The 18,680-nt window shown below is 40.6% G+C and overlaps 1 protein-coding gene across 1 annotated transcript in view; it reads left to right on the top strand.

Moving 5' to 3' along the window:
* Window positions 1–18,680, top strand: part of STIMATE (STIM activating enhancer) — a 45,212-nt gene that overhangs the window by 18,213 nt on the left and 8,319 nt on the right. Inside the window, exons 2-4 of the mRNA XM_069812457.1 lie at window positions 7,372–7,420; window positions 9,244–9,339; window positions 13,002–13,123. Coding sequence (XP_069668558.1) covers window positions 7,372–7,420; window positions 9,244–9,339; window positions 13,002–13,123 — 267 coding nt within the window. The remainder of the gene's footprint in view (window positions 1–7,371; window positions 7,421–9,243; window positions 9,340–13,001; window positions 13,124–18,680) is intronic.

Genomic DNA, 18,680 nt, shown 5'->3' with positions numbered 1-18,680 from the left:
CTATCCGAACAGCGATATCTTGCCACAGTGCGGCAGCCCAAATGGGTTTACCTCTGCGTTGCCAGTTGCCCTTCTTCCATTGCTGTAGCCACCCCCATAGGGCATTTGCCACCATCCATGAGTCAGTATAGAGATAGAGCACTGGCCACTTTTCTCTTTCAGCAATATCTAATGCTAGCTGGATGGCTTTCACCTCCGCAAACTGACTCGATTCACCTTCTCCTTCAGCAGTTTCTGCAACTAGTCGTGTAGGACTCCATACAGCAGCCTTCCACCTCCGATGTTTTCCCACGATGCGACAGGACCCATCAGTGAACAGGGCATATTGCCTCTCATTTTCTGGCAGTTTATTATACAGCGGGGCCTCTTCAGCCCGTGTCACCTCCTCCTCTGGCAACATTCCAAAGTCTTTGTCTTCTGGCCAGTCCGTGATCACTTCTAAAATTCCTGGGCGACTGGGGTTTCCTATGCGAGCCCGTTGTGTGATCAGTGCAATCCACTTACTCCACGTGGCATCAGTCGCGTGATGTGTAGAGGAAACTTTCCCTTTGAACATCCAGCCCAGCACTGGCAGTCGGGGTGCTAAGAAGAGCTGTGTTTCAGTACCAACCACTTCTGAAGCGGCTCGAACTCCTTCATATGCTGCCAATATCTCTTTTTCAGTTGGAGTATAGCGAGCCTCGGATCCTCGATATCCCCGACTCCAAAACCCCAGGGGTCGGCCTCGGGTCTCTCCAGGTGCTTTCTGCCAAAGGCTCCAGGTAGGGCCGTTCTCCCCAGCTGCAGTGTAGAGCACATTTTTAACATCTGGTCCTGTCCGGACTGGCCCAAGAGCTACTGCATGAACAATCTCCCGCTTAATTTGTTCAAAGGCTTGTCGTTGCTCAGGCCCCCATTTAAAATCGTTCTTCTTCCGGGTAACTTGGTAGAGAGGACTTACAATTTGACTGTAATTTGGAATATGCATTCTCCAAAAGCCCACAACACCTAAGAAAGCCTGTGTTTCCTTTTTATTAGTCGGTGAGGACATAGCTGCTATTTTGTTGATCACGTCCGCAGGGATCTGACGACGCCCGTCTTGCCATTTTACTCCTAAGAACTGGATTTCCTGCGCAGGTCCCTTGACCTTACTTTCTTTTATGGCAAAGCCAGCCTTCAAAAGGATTTGGATTATTTTCTTCCCTTTCTCAAAAACTTCTTCTGCCGTGCTGCCCCATATGATGATGTCATCAATATATTGCAGGTGCTCTGGAGCTTCACCTTTTTCTAGTGCAGTCTGGATCAGTCCATGGCAAATAGTGGGGCTGTGTTTCCACCCCTGGGGCAGTCGATTCCAGGTGTACTGGACACCCCTCCAAGTGAAAGCAAACTGTGGCCTGCACTCCGCTGCCAAAGGAATGGAGAAAAATGCATTAGCAATGTCAATTGTGGCATACCACTTAGCTGTCTTTGATTCCAGTTCATATTGAAGCTCTAACATATCTGGCACAGCAGCGCTCAGCGGTGGCGTGACTTCATTCAGCCCACGATAATCTACTGTTAGTCTCCAATCCCCATTAGATTTCCGCACGGGCCATATGGGACTATTAAAGGGTGAGTGAGTCTTGCTGATCACTCCTTGGCTCTCCAATTGGCAAATCAGCTTATGGATGGGGATCAGGGAGTCTCGGTTGGTGCGATATTGCCGCCGGTGCACCGTCGTGGTAGCAATTGGCACCTGTTGTTCTTCAACCTTCAGCAACCCCACAACCGAAGGGTCCTGGGAGAGACCAGGCAGGGTAGACAGCTGTTCAATCTCCTCCGTCTCCAATGCAGCTATACCAAAGGCCCAACGGTACCCTTTTGGGTCCTTGAAATACCCCCTTCTGAGATAATCTATACCAAGGATGCACGGGGCCTCTGGGCCAGTTGCAATGGGGTGTTTATGCCACTCATTCCCGGTTAGACTCATTTCGGCTTCCAATACGGTTAGCTCTTGGGATCCCCCTGTCACACCAGAGATACAGATGGGTTCTGCCCCTTTATAACTTGATGGCATTAGGGTACATTGTGCACCAGTGTCTACTAGAGCCTTATATTCCTGTGGGTCTGACGTGCCAGGCCATCGAATCCACACTGTCCAGTAGACTCGGTTGTCCCTCTCCTCCACCTGGCTGGAGGCAGGGCCCCTCTAATCCTGGTTAGAATATCTGTTACCCACTTTTTGCACATGTGAATCAGAAGTCCCTTCAAGAGGATCAGAAATGAGATCGGCCCATCTACTGCGCCCGGGGGACTGCTCACGGGAAACTGGAGCAGCAGTTTTCCAAGAAGAATCTTCTTTTCTGGTTGCTTTTTCTCGCAACTCCCGTACCCGTGAATCCAAGACTGAGGTAGGTTTTCCATCCCACTTCCTCATGTCCTCTCCATGGTCACGCAGGTAAAACCACAGGTTAGCCCGTCGTGTGTACTTTCTCTCTCCTCTCTCTTGGGCAGAGGAACGCTTACTCCCAATAACTGCAATGCGGGCCTGTACAGGTGAGGAGGAGGACATATCTACTTTGAATTGCTGGAACTCTCGGGACAATTCCTCTACAGCTGAGACACAGGCCCGTAGGGAGGAAGAGAGACTTCCTTCATATTGCCGGAGTTGGACAGCCAATTCATCCACCGTTTGTCCATAGCCTTCTTTCCAGGACATTACTGCCAATGAGTTGGCATAGGTTGGTGGTGCACTTCGTAGAAACTTCCGCCACATCGGTTGTGTGCATTGGACTTCATCTGGATCTGTGGGTGACTGCGCATTTTCTGGATCATTATAAATCACCTCCAGCACGGCTAATTCCCTCAGGTACTGGATACCTCTCTCCATGGTGGTCCACTTGCCTTGGTGACATGTAACTTCATCCCTGAAAGGGTATCTTTCCTTTACACCTAACAGAAGTCGCCTCCAGAGGCTGAGGACTTGTGTTTTTCTCCCAATCGCCTTGTCGATACCCCCTTCTCTAGACAGAGATCCCAACTGCTTGGCTTCCTTACCCTCTAATTCCACACTACTAGCCCCATTATCCCAGCATCGGAGCAGCCAGGTAACAATGTGCTCACCTGGGTGGCGGCTAAAATCTTTTCGCATGTCACGCAACTCACTCAGGGATAGAGATCGGGTAATTATTTCAGGTTCTGCCTCTTCCTCCTGTTCTCGCGATGACCCTGGTTCATCTTCATCTCTCACTGAGCGAACTGATTTCTTTGTGTGTTTCTTTTTCTGTACAGGGGCAACTGATACTGGCACAGGTTGGTTCTCTGGTTTAGTGGCAGTATCTGTCACCGGGGTAGGGGCAGCCATGGTGCCTGTTGTCGTGGTAGGGGCGGCCACGGTGCATGTTGTCGGGGTTGGGGCAGCCACGGTGCATGTTGTCGGGGTTGGGGCAGCCACGGTGCATGTTGTCTTGTTTTCCATCTTTTCCCCCTTTTCCCCCTGGGGGTGCTGCATAGTATCAAGCAGGGTTTGGTAGATACCGGCCAGGGCCCAGCACAGTGTAGTGAGTTGTGTGTCTCTGGGATAGCCACAGCATTTTCCTTTCAAAAATTCTATCACTTCATGAGGGTTCTGCAGTTGTTCGGGAGTGAACTTCCAAGTCACTGGAGGTGAGAAGTTCTCTAGATACCTGCCCACATCCTCCCACACGCCGTGCCACCCATGAATATCCAGCTTTGGGACAGATCTCTGGGTGGTACTCTTAAAGAGCCTCTTTGTAGCCCTAGACAAGACCTGAAACATAGTCAGGAGGCATAGCACTAACAGCACACAGGCTTGCGCATCCCAAGGATATTCAAAATTCTCGAAAACTGTTGTAATTAGTTGGAAAGAGAAAAGGGAGGGGAACGGATGGGGGGAAGTATCCCCCCCTGACTTCCCCATGGGTTGGGTGTAATTACCAATAAAATCCGACAGAAGGTGCCCAAAGTCTGGAAATGATATCACTGCCTCATACAGATAACAGCTTAACCTCATGACCAGTGATGTAATCATTTCACAAGTCGACATTGCCCAGTACAGCAAAATGATAATCCCAATCACTCTCCCAGAGATGAGATACGCAACTACAGGCAATACATAAAGCATATAAGAACTTACAAAACGCCACCATGTAAACAGCTGAATCAACATTGTGACTAACATCTATTTATCTAGTATAAGAAATGCGTATGACAAATTTGTTTCAACACGCTCTGGCCAGATCTGTCGTTATCTCAACCCTTCGTGCCCCACGTTGGGCGCCAAAAAGGACTGTCGTGGTTTCAACCCAGCCGGTAACAAAGGACCACGCGGCCGCTCGCTCACTCCTCCCGCCCCCCTCCGGTGGGATGGGGGGAAGACGGAGGAGAGGAAAAAAAAACCCAAACCTGGAACCTCGAGGGTTGAGATAAAGGCAGTTTACTGGAACAACACAAAGAAATTGCAACAACAACAACGGTACTAATGAAAAAGTATACAAAAAGAGTGATGCACAGTGCAACTGCTCACCACCCGGGACCCGACGCTCTGCCACTTCCCCCACCGAAAAGAAGAGCCCACCCCCCGGCCCGCTCCCCCTTTATATACTGAGCATGATGTCACATGGTATGGAATAGCTCCTTGGCCAGTTCAGGTCAGCTGCCCCGGCTATGCCCCCCACCTCCCAGGTTCCTGTAAAAAAAAAATTAACTCTATCCCAGCTGAACCCAGGACACATCTGTAGAGGCTTTCGAAGTTAACTCTCCTGCTTAATGTTAACTCAAATGAAATATTATCTTTTTAGAATTGCCCAGAGAAACACAGACCTTCTGAAGTCTTTTTCTCAGTATGGATAAAATTTGAAATGGTGTTAGCTGAATTGGTTTTATATATGCTCTTCCAAAACAAATTCTTAGTGAATACTTTAGAGAAAGAAATGAATCCACAGGCTTATACAACTTCTTCGTTAGTAACAATAGACAAGAGCCTAAGTTTGGAATTCCTACCCCCTGCCCCGCCAAAGTATGCAAATCTTACCAGTTTAATTTTTATTTTGTCTCCAGAAAAGCATCTTGCACAAACTCAACAGTAAGTTGAAACTTCTGTTTCTTGCATTTATTTTGTGCTGCTTTGTGGCTTCCTGTTCTTGTGCAAAAGTGATACTAATTAAAGTAATCCATAGTGTGACTGGAGAGGACTTGTCATAAACAGCAAACTGGTTAACTTAGCTGAGTGTTGCTCATTTTTATCAGAAGTTTTATATTTATTGCATGCTGTTCACAGAGAAAACTGCTGGCAAATATTGCTATTACAACTTTATCTTTGGTGTAAATGTACAGTCTTCCTCTTGTCACTTTTTAATTTCTAATGGTCGTATTATATGGAGGTTAAACACAGCTTCTCTCTCTGCTGTCAGCAGCAGTGACAGACAGTAAAATCAGAAGTTGTTAGCTTGGTGCTCCCTGCAAATGCTGCCCCTCCACCTTGGAGGTGCTATTTATTTATTTAAGGCATTCAAGTAATTATATTAATGCTGTATTGTATGAGGATGATTGGCTTTGGGGAAGTTTGCCTTGCTTGTGAAAAAGTTGTGATTGGTTCATAAACCAAACGTGTTTTAAGGGCTTGTAAGCTAGGTAAGCATAATTTATATCTATCGCATCCTATTTGAAACTTAAATTCATTGCTAATACCTGGAGAAGCAGGTTAAAATACCTGTTGATGTTTTGCCTGACCTATACCTGGTATGGTTTGTGCCTTTTAAGACAGAATCTCTGCAAGTTGTAGAGGAGGAGGGGAATTGGTGCTTAATTTTTTTAATTTTTTTTTTTTAAGAGATAACTTCTGAAATAAGAGCCTAAATAATTATTTTTCAAGACTTAGGTTAAAGCAGCTGGTGAGTGACACTGAACCTTGGACAGAAGAAGGAAGTAAAACCCATATATAAAACCCATCCTTAGTGGAAAGGTTTTCCACTACCCTGTTATCTTTGGTCCATCTTTGGGATATAGAAGGAATTAGTATCTTGCAGCTTTAACAGAAGATAAACCTGTGTTATGGCATTAGGGCAGATCCAGCAGAGGCGAGGCTGCCACAGCTCCCTGCCCCAGGTCTGACCCGTGGCAGGGCTGAGCGTGTGTTCCCAGTAGGGAAAAAGGTTTTCTTGCCCAGAAAGAGTTAGAAATGGAATTTCCTAAGAAGATATGACAAACTGCAGATCAGACAGTACAAGCGTATGGACCAGCCACTGTTTATGTATGAGTGACTGTTTTTATCCCCTTATCCCTCTATTTCCCCCCACTCCATGAGTCATCTAGATCCTTCCCTTTCCCAGCCTTTGGTTCCTCCCCTAAACAACCCATAGAACGTCTTGTGCAATCCAAAAACACTCTTCCCTTGCAGCCCATTTCTGTCCGGTACCCTGACGTGCTGACCGCCTCCCTCGCAAAGGTGCTCTGGAGCGGGCTCCCCAGGATGGGGGTCACCCCTGGCTGTGGGGCTGAGGCTCTTCTGGGGCAGCCGTCCCTTCCTCTGAGTCTGGAATTTGTGTTCCCCCATCTGCCTTTGGGCTTCTGCTCCTCTGGGCTTGTGGGGATGGACCTGGGATGGGCTGATGGCTCCTGGGATGGACCTGGGAGTAGCTGGGCAGGGTGCGAAAGGAGCTTTCTATCAGATAGAAATAATTTGTATTATAAACTGTATCAAGATTAAAATAGTCAAATTAATCTTTTTTTTTTTTTTTAGCTTTTATATAGTTGGCAGTAATTTTAATACTGGATTTCTTTGAGGTTTTAATACGTTAACAAGTATCAACCTTTTTGCAAAGGGATTATCTGCCTAAAAAATCTGTCCTGCTTTCCTTTTGCAATTCAGTTTGCTCACAAAAGTCTTACTTGTCATCCATAAAATAAATATACTTTGTCAGAGAATATATTTGTCCTGCTACTAATTCACTTGATTTATTTCTGATATTATAGATTGCCCCTATATTATAAGAATACTTTCCAATTTGATTTTTGGTCTCCAGTGAGCAAAAGAAAAGGCTTTTCCTAATACCTGCTTTCCTATCAGAAATTAAATTTTCTGGATGGGCAGTCATAAAAGCTCAAGCCAATGAAATGGTGGTTGGTAATAGATTATTTTTTCATGTGAGGTGTGTTGGCAGTCAGACGATGGATCCGTAGGAACTTGAGGGTGTCGGAAGGGAGCCAGTTTCTTTAAAAATGTGTCCTTAAGAGACTGATAAAGTGAAATGCAGTTATGTAAGATCTAATTTATCAAAGAATGTAACGTTTCTGCAGGATGATTTGCTTTCACTTTTCTATATTTTTGTTGCTTTGGGAGTTGCTGATTGTCTTCGCTTTTTTTTCCCCCCCTCCCCCCCCCCTTCTTAGTAAAACGCTTCAGAGAACCAAAGCATGAAAGACGTCCCTGGAGGATATGGTATGTTTCTGCATGCTTTATTCTTAAATTTTTTGTTTCTTGTGTGTTTTAGAAATTGAAGGATTGGTTGTTTGCATATGATGATTAAAAAAAGTTATGACAACAAATTGTTGACTGACAGTGAGGAACAAAAGAAGTTAGCAAAATACATGAGTCAATGAAAAGTTATCTTCTGTGTGTTTCCATGCTGGTTCTTTCTTACTGAACACCTCCAGAAATCTCTGCAAAGATGTGCATCTAGACATAAAGCTTCAAGTTGTGCTTCTTCCTGAGGATGGAAACTTACAGTTGCCTTAAGATGTATTGAACATCTACAAACTTACATAAGCTTACAAGAAGCTCTCAGCTGGGCTTAAACAAAATTCCATGTCCTGTAGCTATCTTACTGCATATAAGATAGAAAATAATATGGTAAAAGATGTATTCTTTTATGGCTTATGTATTTACAAGGTATAAAAATATATTTGTTTTTATTACTTTTAAAAAGTAGTTGGATTGTAGCAATGCCAACGTAACCTGTACTAGTTTTGAGACTGGTGTAAATCTTAAGCTGCCATTCCAGTTGTTGAAGACTTCAGTGGTTTAAATTAATCTCATACAATGCTGCTTTTCAAAACTAGTCCTGATCTTTATTTTATTGAAAAAATAAATACAAAATCTTTGTACAATACAAAATCAGTCTACCCCAGCCTGAAATTCTGAGAAGTGTGGTGATAGCCCTTAATTTTTTAAGCAAAGAATCTTGTTCTGGGACTTGAGTATTGTTATTTATAGTATGGTGTACTGATCAGATAAGTAACTCACTGGCTTCCTGCTTCATCTCCGATACTGCTTTCTATGCCATGCAATGAATGCAAGAGAATGAAGTTTAAAACAAAGTTGTCAGGGAGGGGAGATGAATTCGGGCCTAAAATGTCGTTTGGATCTGTTGGGGTGTTTGGATCTTTTTAGGCATGGAAGCAACAGGCAAAATGGGTGTTGGTCTGTATAAAGAGTGCACTCTTGCCTACAGAATACTTTTGATACGATTCCTATATTTAACATTTAATAAACTATCCACTGGAACTTTTGTTTTTAAGCAAAGGATGACGATAAAAGAATGATAAGGGCAGGAGTCAATAGTGAATCAGTGTCTAAGTGTTTGTTTTTTTATATTTTCCCTGTAAGTAGCAAACTATTTTCTCTCTAACTCTGTCATCTGCTTTGGAGATAATGCTTTCAAGGTTGTAATTCTTTTGCAGTGTGATCTAAGCTGTTGTACTACAGATAAAGTTCAGTGAGACCACTTCATGCTTTCAGGTGAAAAATATGTTGGCTTTTTAGCAAAATGCTATAGATAAAGGACTCATTAGCCAGCTATTATCTTGTTCACCAACAAGCACATGATGAGGATTTTATTTTTGTCTGTGCTATAAACTTGCTAAAAATGCATAAATGTAGAAGGACTGAAATATCTAGCGAGGCTGGCATACTCCTAGTTTACAGGAGGTTATTAAAGACTTAGCTAGGTTTAGTGAGGATTAGCTCTTGGATAATGCATATGATACCAAGAGGATATCCCTAGACTTTAGATTTACAGTGGTAAGGTTTCAAGTTAGTATGATTTGGTTTATTGTTAGCAATATTCAAGAAAAAAAAGGGCAGAATTTAAAATGGAACACTGTTAAATAAGCTAAATACCATGACACTTTATCATTCTGGTGTTCTTATTCGAAGAAAAAAATGAATAATTGAGGTGGAATTTTAATTAAAATAAATTTGCAACGTCTGACTGTGGTGTAAACAGTTTTGTGTGTCTTAAAAACTGTTTTTACTCTATACAGGTTTTTAGATACTTCCAAGCAAGCCATAGGGATGTTGTTCATCCACTTCGCAAATGTCTATTTATCAGACCTTACAGAAGAAGACCCTTGTTCACTGTGAGTGTTTAATTTCATAATAATTGGTCTTTATGGAAGTTCTGCGGTTGAGTTTGATGGTGTACGTGGACGATAATGCAAGACAGAGCTGAGAAACCAATTTTCACGGTAAAAATCAACCACTTTCAAGAACCTGTGGTTTAAGCTTAGTTAATCAAGGATCAGAGTTCTGCTCTTTTAGTTCATGGCTGGAAGGGCCTGGGAAAGCTTTTTCTGGGCTGTATATAGATATTTTAGACCGAGTATAAACTCTTACTACTTCACCCTCTACAGTTAATGAATGAGGACTTAGGATGCACGTTGTAATATGAGGCTGTTTACTGAAGGAGGTGCTAGGGACCAAAGGAAATGAATATACAGTTGCATACACTGACCTCCAACTGCACTGTTCACTGCAGCAATGCTTTAATATAAAGTCAGGTTGCTTTCAGGAATATTTAGCAAAGATCATTCGTGTATTTTCTTCTAAAACCTACATTAGCTACTGCAGTATTTTCATTTTGTTAAAAGCAGGAAATCTTGCTCAGTACCCAGGCAGTTAGTACAAAAATTAATTTTGCAATGTCACGCTTGAAGCAGTGTGACTAAATAGATAAGCATTTCACTGTAGTATATTAAACCTGAAGATTTATGACTAAGACCCTGTCAGGCTCTTTACAGGAGCTCCTGAAGCAAATGGTAATTGTTTGGGTTTGTTCTTGATAGGGCTCATGCTCAAAGAAGCTTACACATTCCTGGTAACAGAAGCTGTGAAATTACTTTTAAAAGCCTAGTAATTTGCCCTTTAAAACCAATCCAGTTCCTTCAATGGTATCTGCTCACTGTTGTCCTTTGGTAAACAAAGGAGCTACACAGCTCAGGGCATATGCTTGTGTTGCTTCACAAGCCTATTTTATTTCCCTTATTCCTCCTCGGTTTCTTTCGTGTGCCTACATGCTATAAACGTGCAAGTAAAACACAGCTTTTTTCTTCCCACTACAAAGCATTTTGGTAGGAAAAATGCATTTATTTTAAGACACTAATAAGTTATAATTACAACAGTTTCAATAATACCAGGCATCATTGTAGAATTTTGCTTGCTTACTGATTTAAGAATTTTCTGATAGATTTAAAAACTAGCAGGTGCAAATTGCTTTCATTCCATTTTTATATATTAAAGTATATATTCAAGTAAGCTAACCAAAGCATGTCTAAAATTGTCAGTGTTTAAAGCTAAAACTCAGTAGTTTATTACAGTATTTTAAAATTAAAATCAATTTTGTGCTGTGTACTGAGTTTTCAGGATAAAAGGTATACTAACTTGTGCATTCTCTTCTACATGTTTTAATATAGTCTACATAACTTTATTTTCAAATACCACTTTTCACGTAAGTGTAACATGACACAAAACAAGTAAGAGCGTGAGGCAGAGAACTGTTATTCACTGTTCTCAGGATAACAAAAATTACAGTGTGGAGCTGTATAATTTCTCAGACAAGGGTGCAGGGCCTCCGTGTTAGCAGAAAAAATAACATGCAGTATTAACCAAAGCCACTTGTCCTTTCTTGAGAAAAATATATCTTAAGTGTGCAAGTGGTTCAAAGTTAGTGCATAAAAGCAACGTTTCTGTTTGTGACTTTTAAATAATAATAGTTTTACTCAGCAAATTCAAACATGGATAGTTTTTTTTTTGTTCTTCTCTGTTTTGTAGTTTGTGGGTTATTTTCAGAACAAAACCAGAAAATGTAGTTTTAGAAAACACTGTGGTTCAAAGCTTGGAAAGAATTGGAAGTTGCCATTTGTTAGATTGGGAATGTAGTGCTGTAATTCAGGCAGGTGTGTGATAATATCAAAGCTGGTAAAACATCCGTTAAAACACCTTGACAGATGGGTTATTATTTGAAGAATTTTAAATAGAAGAAGCAAGCAGCACTCCTCTTCTGTAGTGCAGGGTACTCGGCTGGCTGTGCATGGCACACCGGGAAGTTTGTATGAACCCCAGCCTTTTACTTGCTGAACTCTCAGCCAAATGCATTTATCTGATAGTGGTAGCAACTTGTTCTGTTGTTTGTGCCGGTGCACCAGTTACATGTGAGCGGTGTTAACGCGGTGCATCACAGAATGAGCATGTTGCCTACATGTAGTGAGCCTCATGTGCTTGGGAATATCGGGCATACCTGGCCTGCGCTGTGAGCCGTAATTTGATGCAAAATAGGTGTTGGCACATCTCTTCTCCCTGAGCCTGATGGCTCTCTTCCTGCTATAGACTTACAGCAGCCCCTTGTGGCCTTAAAATGACTTGTGTAGACTTGTAATTGCTGAGTTTCCTCTGCCAAACACTAAACCTTGATTGTAATGTTTGTCTAATAGAAAGTTCATGAAAACTCTGATTTGAAGCATAACTATTAGAAAATAACTATTTTTTAGGAAGCTTATGGGTAAATCTTGGCTGAAGCAAGGCATGTCCATTTTTTGTTTTGAGCTACTCTTGAATGGGCTTTTGAGGGTCAGAACAGCTCCTCCTTTACTGTTTTGAAGGCATGTATTCTGTCCTTGCTTTCCACTTTCTGATACTATTTTGTCCACATGGATTTGTCTCTGCAGCCAGCTGAAGCCCACAGGTCTCTGATTTGCTGTTTTTATCCCTGCAGATAAATTCCTATAGATTCTTAGCTTACCTTAAGTGTTTGGAATTAACAAATAGGAATCTCAGTAACAGGGATTTACTAGGTGTCTTATAGCTGGCTCTTTCTCAGCTGCTGTTTTGTTAGCTAAAATCAGATAGTAAATAAACCAAACTGACTTACAAAATGCTCTGACTTTCAGCTGTATCATTTAATGAACCTGAGAATTAATTTGAAACCCATAGTAATCTCTAGTTTCTTGAAGCATAGGTAAGATCTGAGAAGCTCTTTTTGAAACAATAAAACTAGTAGTGCATCAGATGTGTGTCCATTGAGGTGATGGTTTGGTTTGTTTGGGAGTTTTTTGGGGGCAAGTCTTGTTCCTGATTTTTTTCAAATGTTTATTGAACAAGAACTGAAGTGCAAGGAAGTGAATCACTTTTCTTCCTGACACTAAATAAGTTGAAATTTGGCCTAGATAGTGACTGTACTCTCTAGGCATGGTAGTCCACTGCTGATTGCTCCTTGTTGAGGCTGGGAGGGAACTCCCTTGAGCAAGAAAAACAGTCTAGTTGTGGTGTCTTTCCCCCTCAGAATGAAAGTGGGTTGGGTTGGGTTTTTTACCTTCAAATGCCTTGAGGTATCTTTAAGATACCTTCTCTTTTTATTCCTTTTCCTTTTATTCCTTTGGTTTCATTCAAATACAGGTTTTCCATGCAGAATCAACTGAGCAATGGTAAAAAGGAAATCTGGTTTTAATTTAAAGGACTAAAATGAATATTGGAGTTTATATAGGGTATGTATGTGCACGTACCAGAGTTCACAAAAATAGAAATTGGAGCTTAAATTCAAGGACAGAAACAAAATATTGAGACTATTCTAAAACTATTTAAATTTTAGGCTAACTATGTAATTACAGAAGTGGGTAAGTGATTATTCTCAATAGTCTGGCTTCTCAATGTACATACAGATCTTTTATCAATCCTGGTGTTAAAATACACTGAACTTTTAGAAGATGGACCCTTGCTCCTTGTTTCCTTCTACATTTTTTTTTTCCAGGTACCTTATCAACTTCTTGTTAGATGCCACATTAGGAATGCTGTTAATCTACATTGGTATACGTGTAGTCAGCAGCATTGTGGAATGGCAGCAGTGGGAGTCCCTTCGCTTTGGTGAATACGGTAAATGTTTCTGTTCTTGCACTGAAATGATTTTCATGCTAGAATCTCAGAATATTTCAGCTAGTGGTTAACTCATCTTAAGATCATTATACAATGATTATAGTGGTCACTTTAGTATTTCACTTGTCACGACGGTTCTTTTAAGTTCTGTATCTCAGCATGCACCTTCTGTGTTAGAAAGCTCAACAAGTCTCTAAGCACTTAGTGAATTTGGAACAACTTTTTGAATATTTATTTTTTTTAGGAGTGTTTGAACAAATTACGATATCGGCTAATCTCATGAAAAAAATAACAGTATGATAAATTTACTCTGAAACACTTTTAAATCAATGATAGCTTTCACTGAACCACATGCTGTTGTCTGAAGATACAGGGTAAGGGTTCTGCCAGCCCCCTTTAAACACACACATACCTTCAGTGAAGAGAATGGCAGGATGGCCTGTGCTTGCCCTCAAGTAATGATCACTTGAACTCCTACACGTAGGGCTTGTATCATTGATGAAAAATGCGTATGTCTTTTGTACAGGCTAAGGGATAGACTAGTGAAATCGCCTTCCCCTGAAGTTCTGTTTTATCTTCCATTATGTTAGCCACAGAAGTCCACTGATCTGCAGAAATTGTGCATTTGCAGATGCAGTTGAGTATCATACATACTCAATATCAACATTTAATTCTGTTCAACTTGTTATTTTCAGATTGCTGAGTCTGGCTGGTTGGGAATGCAAGTTCTGTATAGATGCTAAAAATTACATTTGAAGCTCCTTGAAATAGGAATGGGGGAGAGGTTGCCTTTTAAGAGAGCTATGGCTCTTCATCAGAGAGAAAAACAAACAAAACCTATGGTTTGGGGAAAAAAAAAGCTAAAATAAAGTTTGCCTAACAAAGTAAAAGCTTTCGTAGCAGTTTCATAATTGTCATTGGTAGGTTTTTTGGTTTTGTATGTTTCTTTGTTTTTGATGATCCTAAGTGGCTGGCAGAATTAAAAATAAATAAATAAAGGCCTTGCTAAGTTGAAATACTTTAAAAGCTTGGGAAGTTTACAATTAAATGAAATAGCAATAATTGCTATTTGCTTTAATGTCAGAGGTTTAAAATAGAGTTGATGACAAGCATCTATCTTAGGAGAAATAACTACCTATACCATTAGGTAGGGCATTTTTTGTTAGAGTTATGTAGATTTAATGTGTATCTTTTAGGGTACAGTTTATGACCATTTAAGCTGTTTAAATCAGCACTGCCACAACCCTGTCTATCTGTTTTTTTCCCCACATGCCACGGTCCAATATTTCCACTCTTTTCCTTGGACTGGTGCACATCTGACTCTTCAGGGAACTGATTCAGAGAGCTAAACCATCAGAAAATTCATCATATGTAGAAAAGTAAATAGTTCCTCCAGATCAGTCCCCAGACTCGGGTCTCTAAGGGAATAGGTAAGCACCAATGCCCAGGGAAGGGAAAAGGGCAGGGAAATTGCTGAGACACTGCTGAGCTTCACTTCTGACTGAGCTTTGAGACCTATTGCCTGAAGTCCCTTTTTCTGATTGTTGGTTTGGCTTGAAGTCATTTAAAGAGGTTTGAACAGCTTTCAGCCCATATAAAGTTGGCTTTCCGCTCAGAGCAAAAAACTTGGTGTATCTATTACAATTATAGGTAGGTACTTGTAATCACGTCAAATACTAGATTTGATTTCTTCCTAATAGCATTCTGTTTTTTTCTTATGTAATCTGTTCTCCTCTTCCATTTTAATGTCATTTTAACCACAGGTGGTCTGTGTGGATGGGAAGATGTGGGGAGTATATTCACTCTCCTGAAATTTGTGTCTCTCTTACTGACTTCCAAAATGAACCTGTTTTTATTTTAGTTAGTTATGAGGCATCTGTGACTGCAGTAACTAAGCTCTTAAAATCGACAAATGAACTTGTTACTTGTGTTCTGCTGCAGCAGTGGTCCGTGACTGATCCATTATTGTCATTTTGAGTTAGGAGATCTGAAATGCCTAAGCTTGTTTATCAAGTATTTCTTCTCTCCGTGTGTGTGTATAAGCGATGTATGAAATTATCTAAGTCCTCTTTACTTAGTTGTTCTTTCCAATATCAGATCACTTTATTAGTGACTAACTTTTTTTTCTGTATCTTCATTAATATGCTGTCCTGACCTTAATGTGTTATTTTAATCGAGCTATTGTAAGGCCTATTAAAAAGCATATTGTAAATCTGTGTTTCCATTAATCACGTGGGAGAGGTTCTTGGTGTAAAGAGAACTAGACAGCAGATGGAAAGTTATTAGTAATGGCTGTGCGGTAAGGTTAGACCCTACGTAAGAAATCTGTCTAAAAAGGACAAGTTATATTGGATTATTTGCTGCCCTCTTCTGTTAAGTACTACTGTTGTTTCTGAAATGAAAGCCCTCACATCACCATTTATTTAAAATTTTTCACTTTGGCCCCAAGAAAACTCTTGCCTATTTTTCATAAGATTACTTAAAATAATTAAATTGAGTAGAAGAGAGGACTAAAATGCAGTCCTGTGGGGTCACAAGTGTGTTTAGACTTTGTATTTTGAAGTTAAATATGGATGTTTAGCATACATGGGTGGTGAAGTGTCTGCTCATTGAAAGGTATCAGAGACTTGTGGCATTTTACCTGAAGTAGTGAAGTCAAGTCCTCGTTTGGAGATCAGTGTGATTTCAGTTTTCTGCAAGTGTGAGAAAACAAACAAGAGCTGCACAGGCTCTCCCCCAACTCCCCCACCCCAAAACAAACCTCCAAGTCTGTTGTGATTGAATGATGATGTTTGTGTTTCTAGAGCCTAAATAATCATTTGTCTCAAGTTAATTCTCACTGTGAGCTCATTTCCCTTCTTAGCTCTATTACTTGATCCCTGGTGATACATTACTTGAAGCTGTCACAAAAATAGCAGTGTCCTGCTGGTTTTAAAAGCCTCTTCTTTATATGGAAGATAGTTTTTAAGCATAAATGCCTCAAGGAACGAAGGGATACCAAAATATCAGCATTCACAAATGGTTGCTGTTTGTACAGCAAAACAGCGCTGTGCGCTCATTTATGAACAAAGTAGCATGACGCGCCCTCAAGGGCCTTTTTCTGTCAGAATTTTTAAGTTTATTAGATTTGTCTTCATATTTCTGGTTTTGTATTTTCAGATTCATTACATCAGCAGCTGGATTTTAATAGAAGTGCAGAGTCAGTTAATATATTTGAGTATGTAAAGAGGAGAAAAGCAGTCATGATCTGTACTGAAAAGAATGTTCTCTGCATTCTCCTTCCCTTCTTGTCTTAGGCTACTTTAGCTGCTGAGAGCAGAAAACAGGTGACTAAATCCCTCTTGGTGACAGTGAACTCTATTGTCAACTAAGTTGTGCTGTGGTCTCTTTGCTTGTCTTTGCTTCCCAGACGGCAAAGCTTAGAAATTGTATTTGATGCATCTTTTCCCTCTAGCTCTTTGTTTGCAACTTGCAGAGCAACTTAGTTACAGCCATATAGAGTAGATAGCGCTTACTTTAAAACTTTTTAAAATTTATCTTGGATTAGTTCTCTGAGTTGATGTTTTCTTAAGAAAATTTCTGAGGATTTAAAGAACAGAGAGAAGTTACAGGATAGAGGAATCACAGGTATTTTGTTCAAGAGCTGTCTTTAAATGTGCTTCTAAAAAGTGGCTGATGAAAATAGTACACACTTGTATAGACTAGTTTTTCATTGCCCAGCATTTTCAAAAAATGCTGCTGCAGTTGTCACTGAGGATTCAAAATTTTTCAGTTTCAGTCTTAATGAGCTTTTCTTGCAGTAACAAGATTTCTACTGGTTTGCTAGTTTATTCTAGACATGTAATTTATACATGACAGGTATAAAATCAGAGTTCAGGAGAGACTGTCAGAGACTTTAGAAATGAAATTAGAGATCTGTGGCTTCAACATTAACTTTAAAGCTCTAATTAGTTTGTGTACTGAATCTTTGAACATACTAATGTCCCAAATATTCTTGGGAACACCTCCTGGATGTGGTGATGTTATTAATTGCTACTTTTTCCCTTGAATTGCATAATTTATAACATCATAGAAAAAAATTTAGTTGGAAAGGATCTCCAGAGGTCATGTAACCCAACCTCTTGCTCAAAGCAGGGTTAATTTCAAAGCTAAAGTGGGTTGTTCAGGGCATGGTCCAGTCCAGTTTTTATTTTATCCATAGTTCGAGATTTAGGAACCACTTTGAACAACCTACTCCAGTGCTTAACCACTCTCATTGTGAAAACTTTTTTCCTTTATGTCAGAATTGTACGTCCACCCATCCAGTCTGTATCTCCCCAACTTTTCTACAGGCATGCTATTGGGAGACTGTCAAAAGACTTGGTGAATTCAAAGTAGGCAGCATCCCTGTTCTCCCCACTTGTAATTAGAGCTGAGAGAGAATTTTGTAGATGCAGTAGGGCACACAAAAAGTAGAATTTAATATACACAACTTGTAATTTCAGTCATGTACTAAAGAAACGCAGTGCCCCTCCCTGCAAAAACATCATGGAACAAAATGTTCATTGGTGATAGTGCACAACACTCTTGATAGTTTCACAATTTTTGGACGTACAAAATCTCATGTGACGGACTTGGAATAGGTGCAAAATTGCTATAGGTGTCTTTGCTTTTAGGAATTAAATATAGATTGGAAAAGAGCTTGGAATAAACTGGTAAAGTTTCAATGATAACTCTGTAGCTAAAGCTGGATTATTTTTTTTTTTCATATTTGCTAGTTAGTGAAGAAAACTAGAGAATACTAATAAAAATGTGGAGTATAGAAATTAATTGCTAAAATTTAATTCTCAAATCTAATTCAGGCCTTGTATCTTCAGAAGAATCACAATTGTTCAAATTTGAATTACTGATGTTTCCCCTTTCAAATTTTCTAACTTTCTTTTTTTTTACAACAGAAGCCATAAACTGCAGTATACAGTTGTAAAACTTGAGTGTTTTAACCATTTTCCTCTCGGACTATTGAGTGTTGATCAGTAGGTGTCCTGGTTTCAGCTGGGATAGAGTTAACTGTCTTCCTAGTAGCTGGTATGGTGCTATGTTTTGAGTTCAGTATGCGAAGAATGTTGATAACACTGATGTTTTCAGTTGTTGCTCAGTAGTGTTTAGACTAGAGTCAAGGATTTTTCAGCTTCTCATGCCCAACCAGCGAGAAAGCTGGAGGGGCACAAGAAGCTGGCACAGGACACAGCCAGGGCAGCTGACCCAAACTGGCCAACAGTGTATTCCATACCATGGGACGTCCCATCTAGTTTAGGAACTGGGAAGTGGGGGCAGGGAATCGCCGCTGGGGGCCTGGCTGGGTGTCAGTCGGCGGGTGGTGAGCAATTGCCCTGCGCATCATTTCTACATTCCAATCCTTTCATTATTGCTGTTGTCATTTTATTAGCGTTATCATTATTAGTTTCTTCTTTTCTGTTCTATTAAACCGTTCTTATCTCAACCCGCGGGTTTTGCTTCTTTTTTCCCGATTTTCTCCCCCATCCCACTGGATGGGGGGGAGTGAGTGAGCGGCTGCGTG

This window comes from Haliaeetus albicilla, chromosome 24 (genome assembly GCF_947461875.1).
Source record: "Haliaeetus albicilla chromosome 24, bHalAlb1.1, whole genome shotgun sequence".
Lineage (NCBI taxonomy): Eukaryota > Metazoa > Chordata > Aves > Accipitriformes > Accipitridae > Haliaeetus > Haliaeetus albicilla.
Note: the sequence above shows the minus strand (reverse complement) of the source record. Positions and strands in the feature narration are given on the sequence as shown.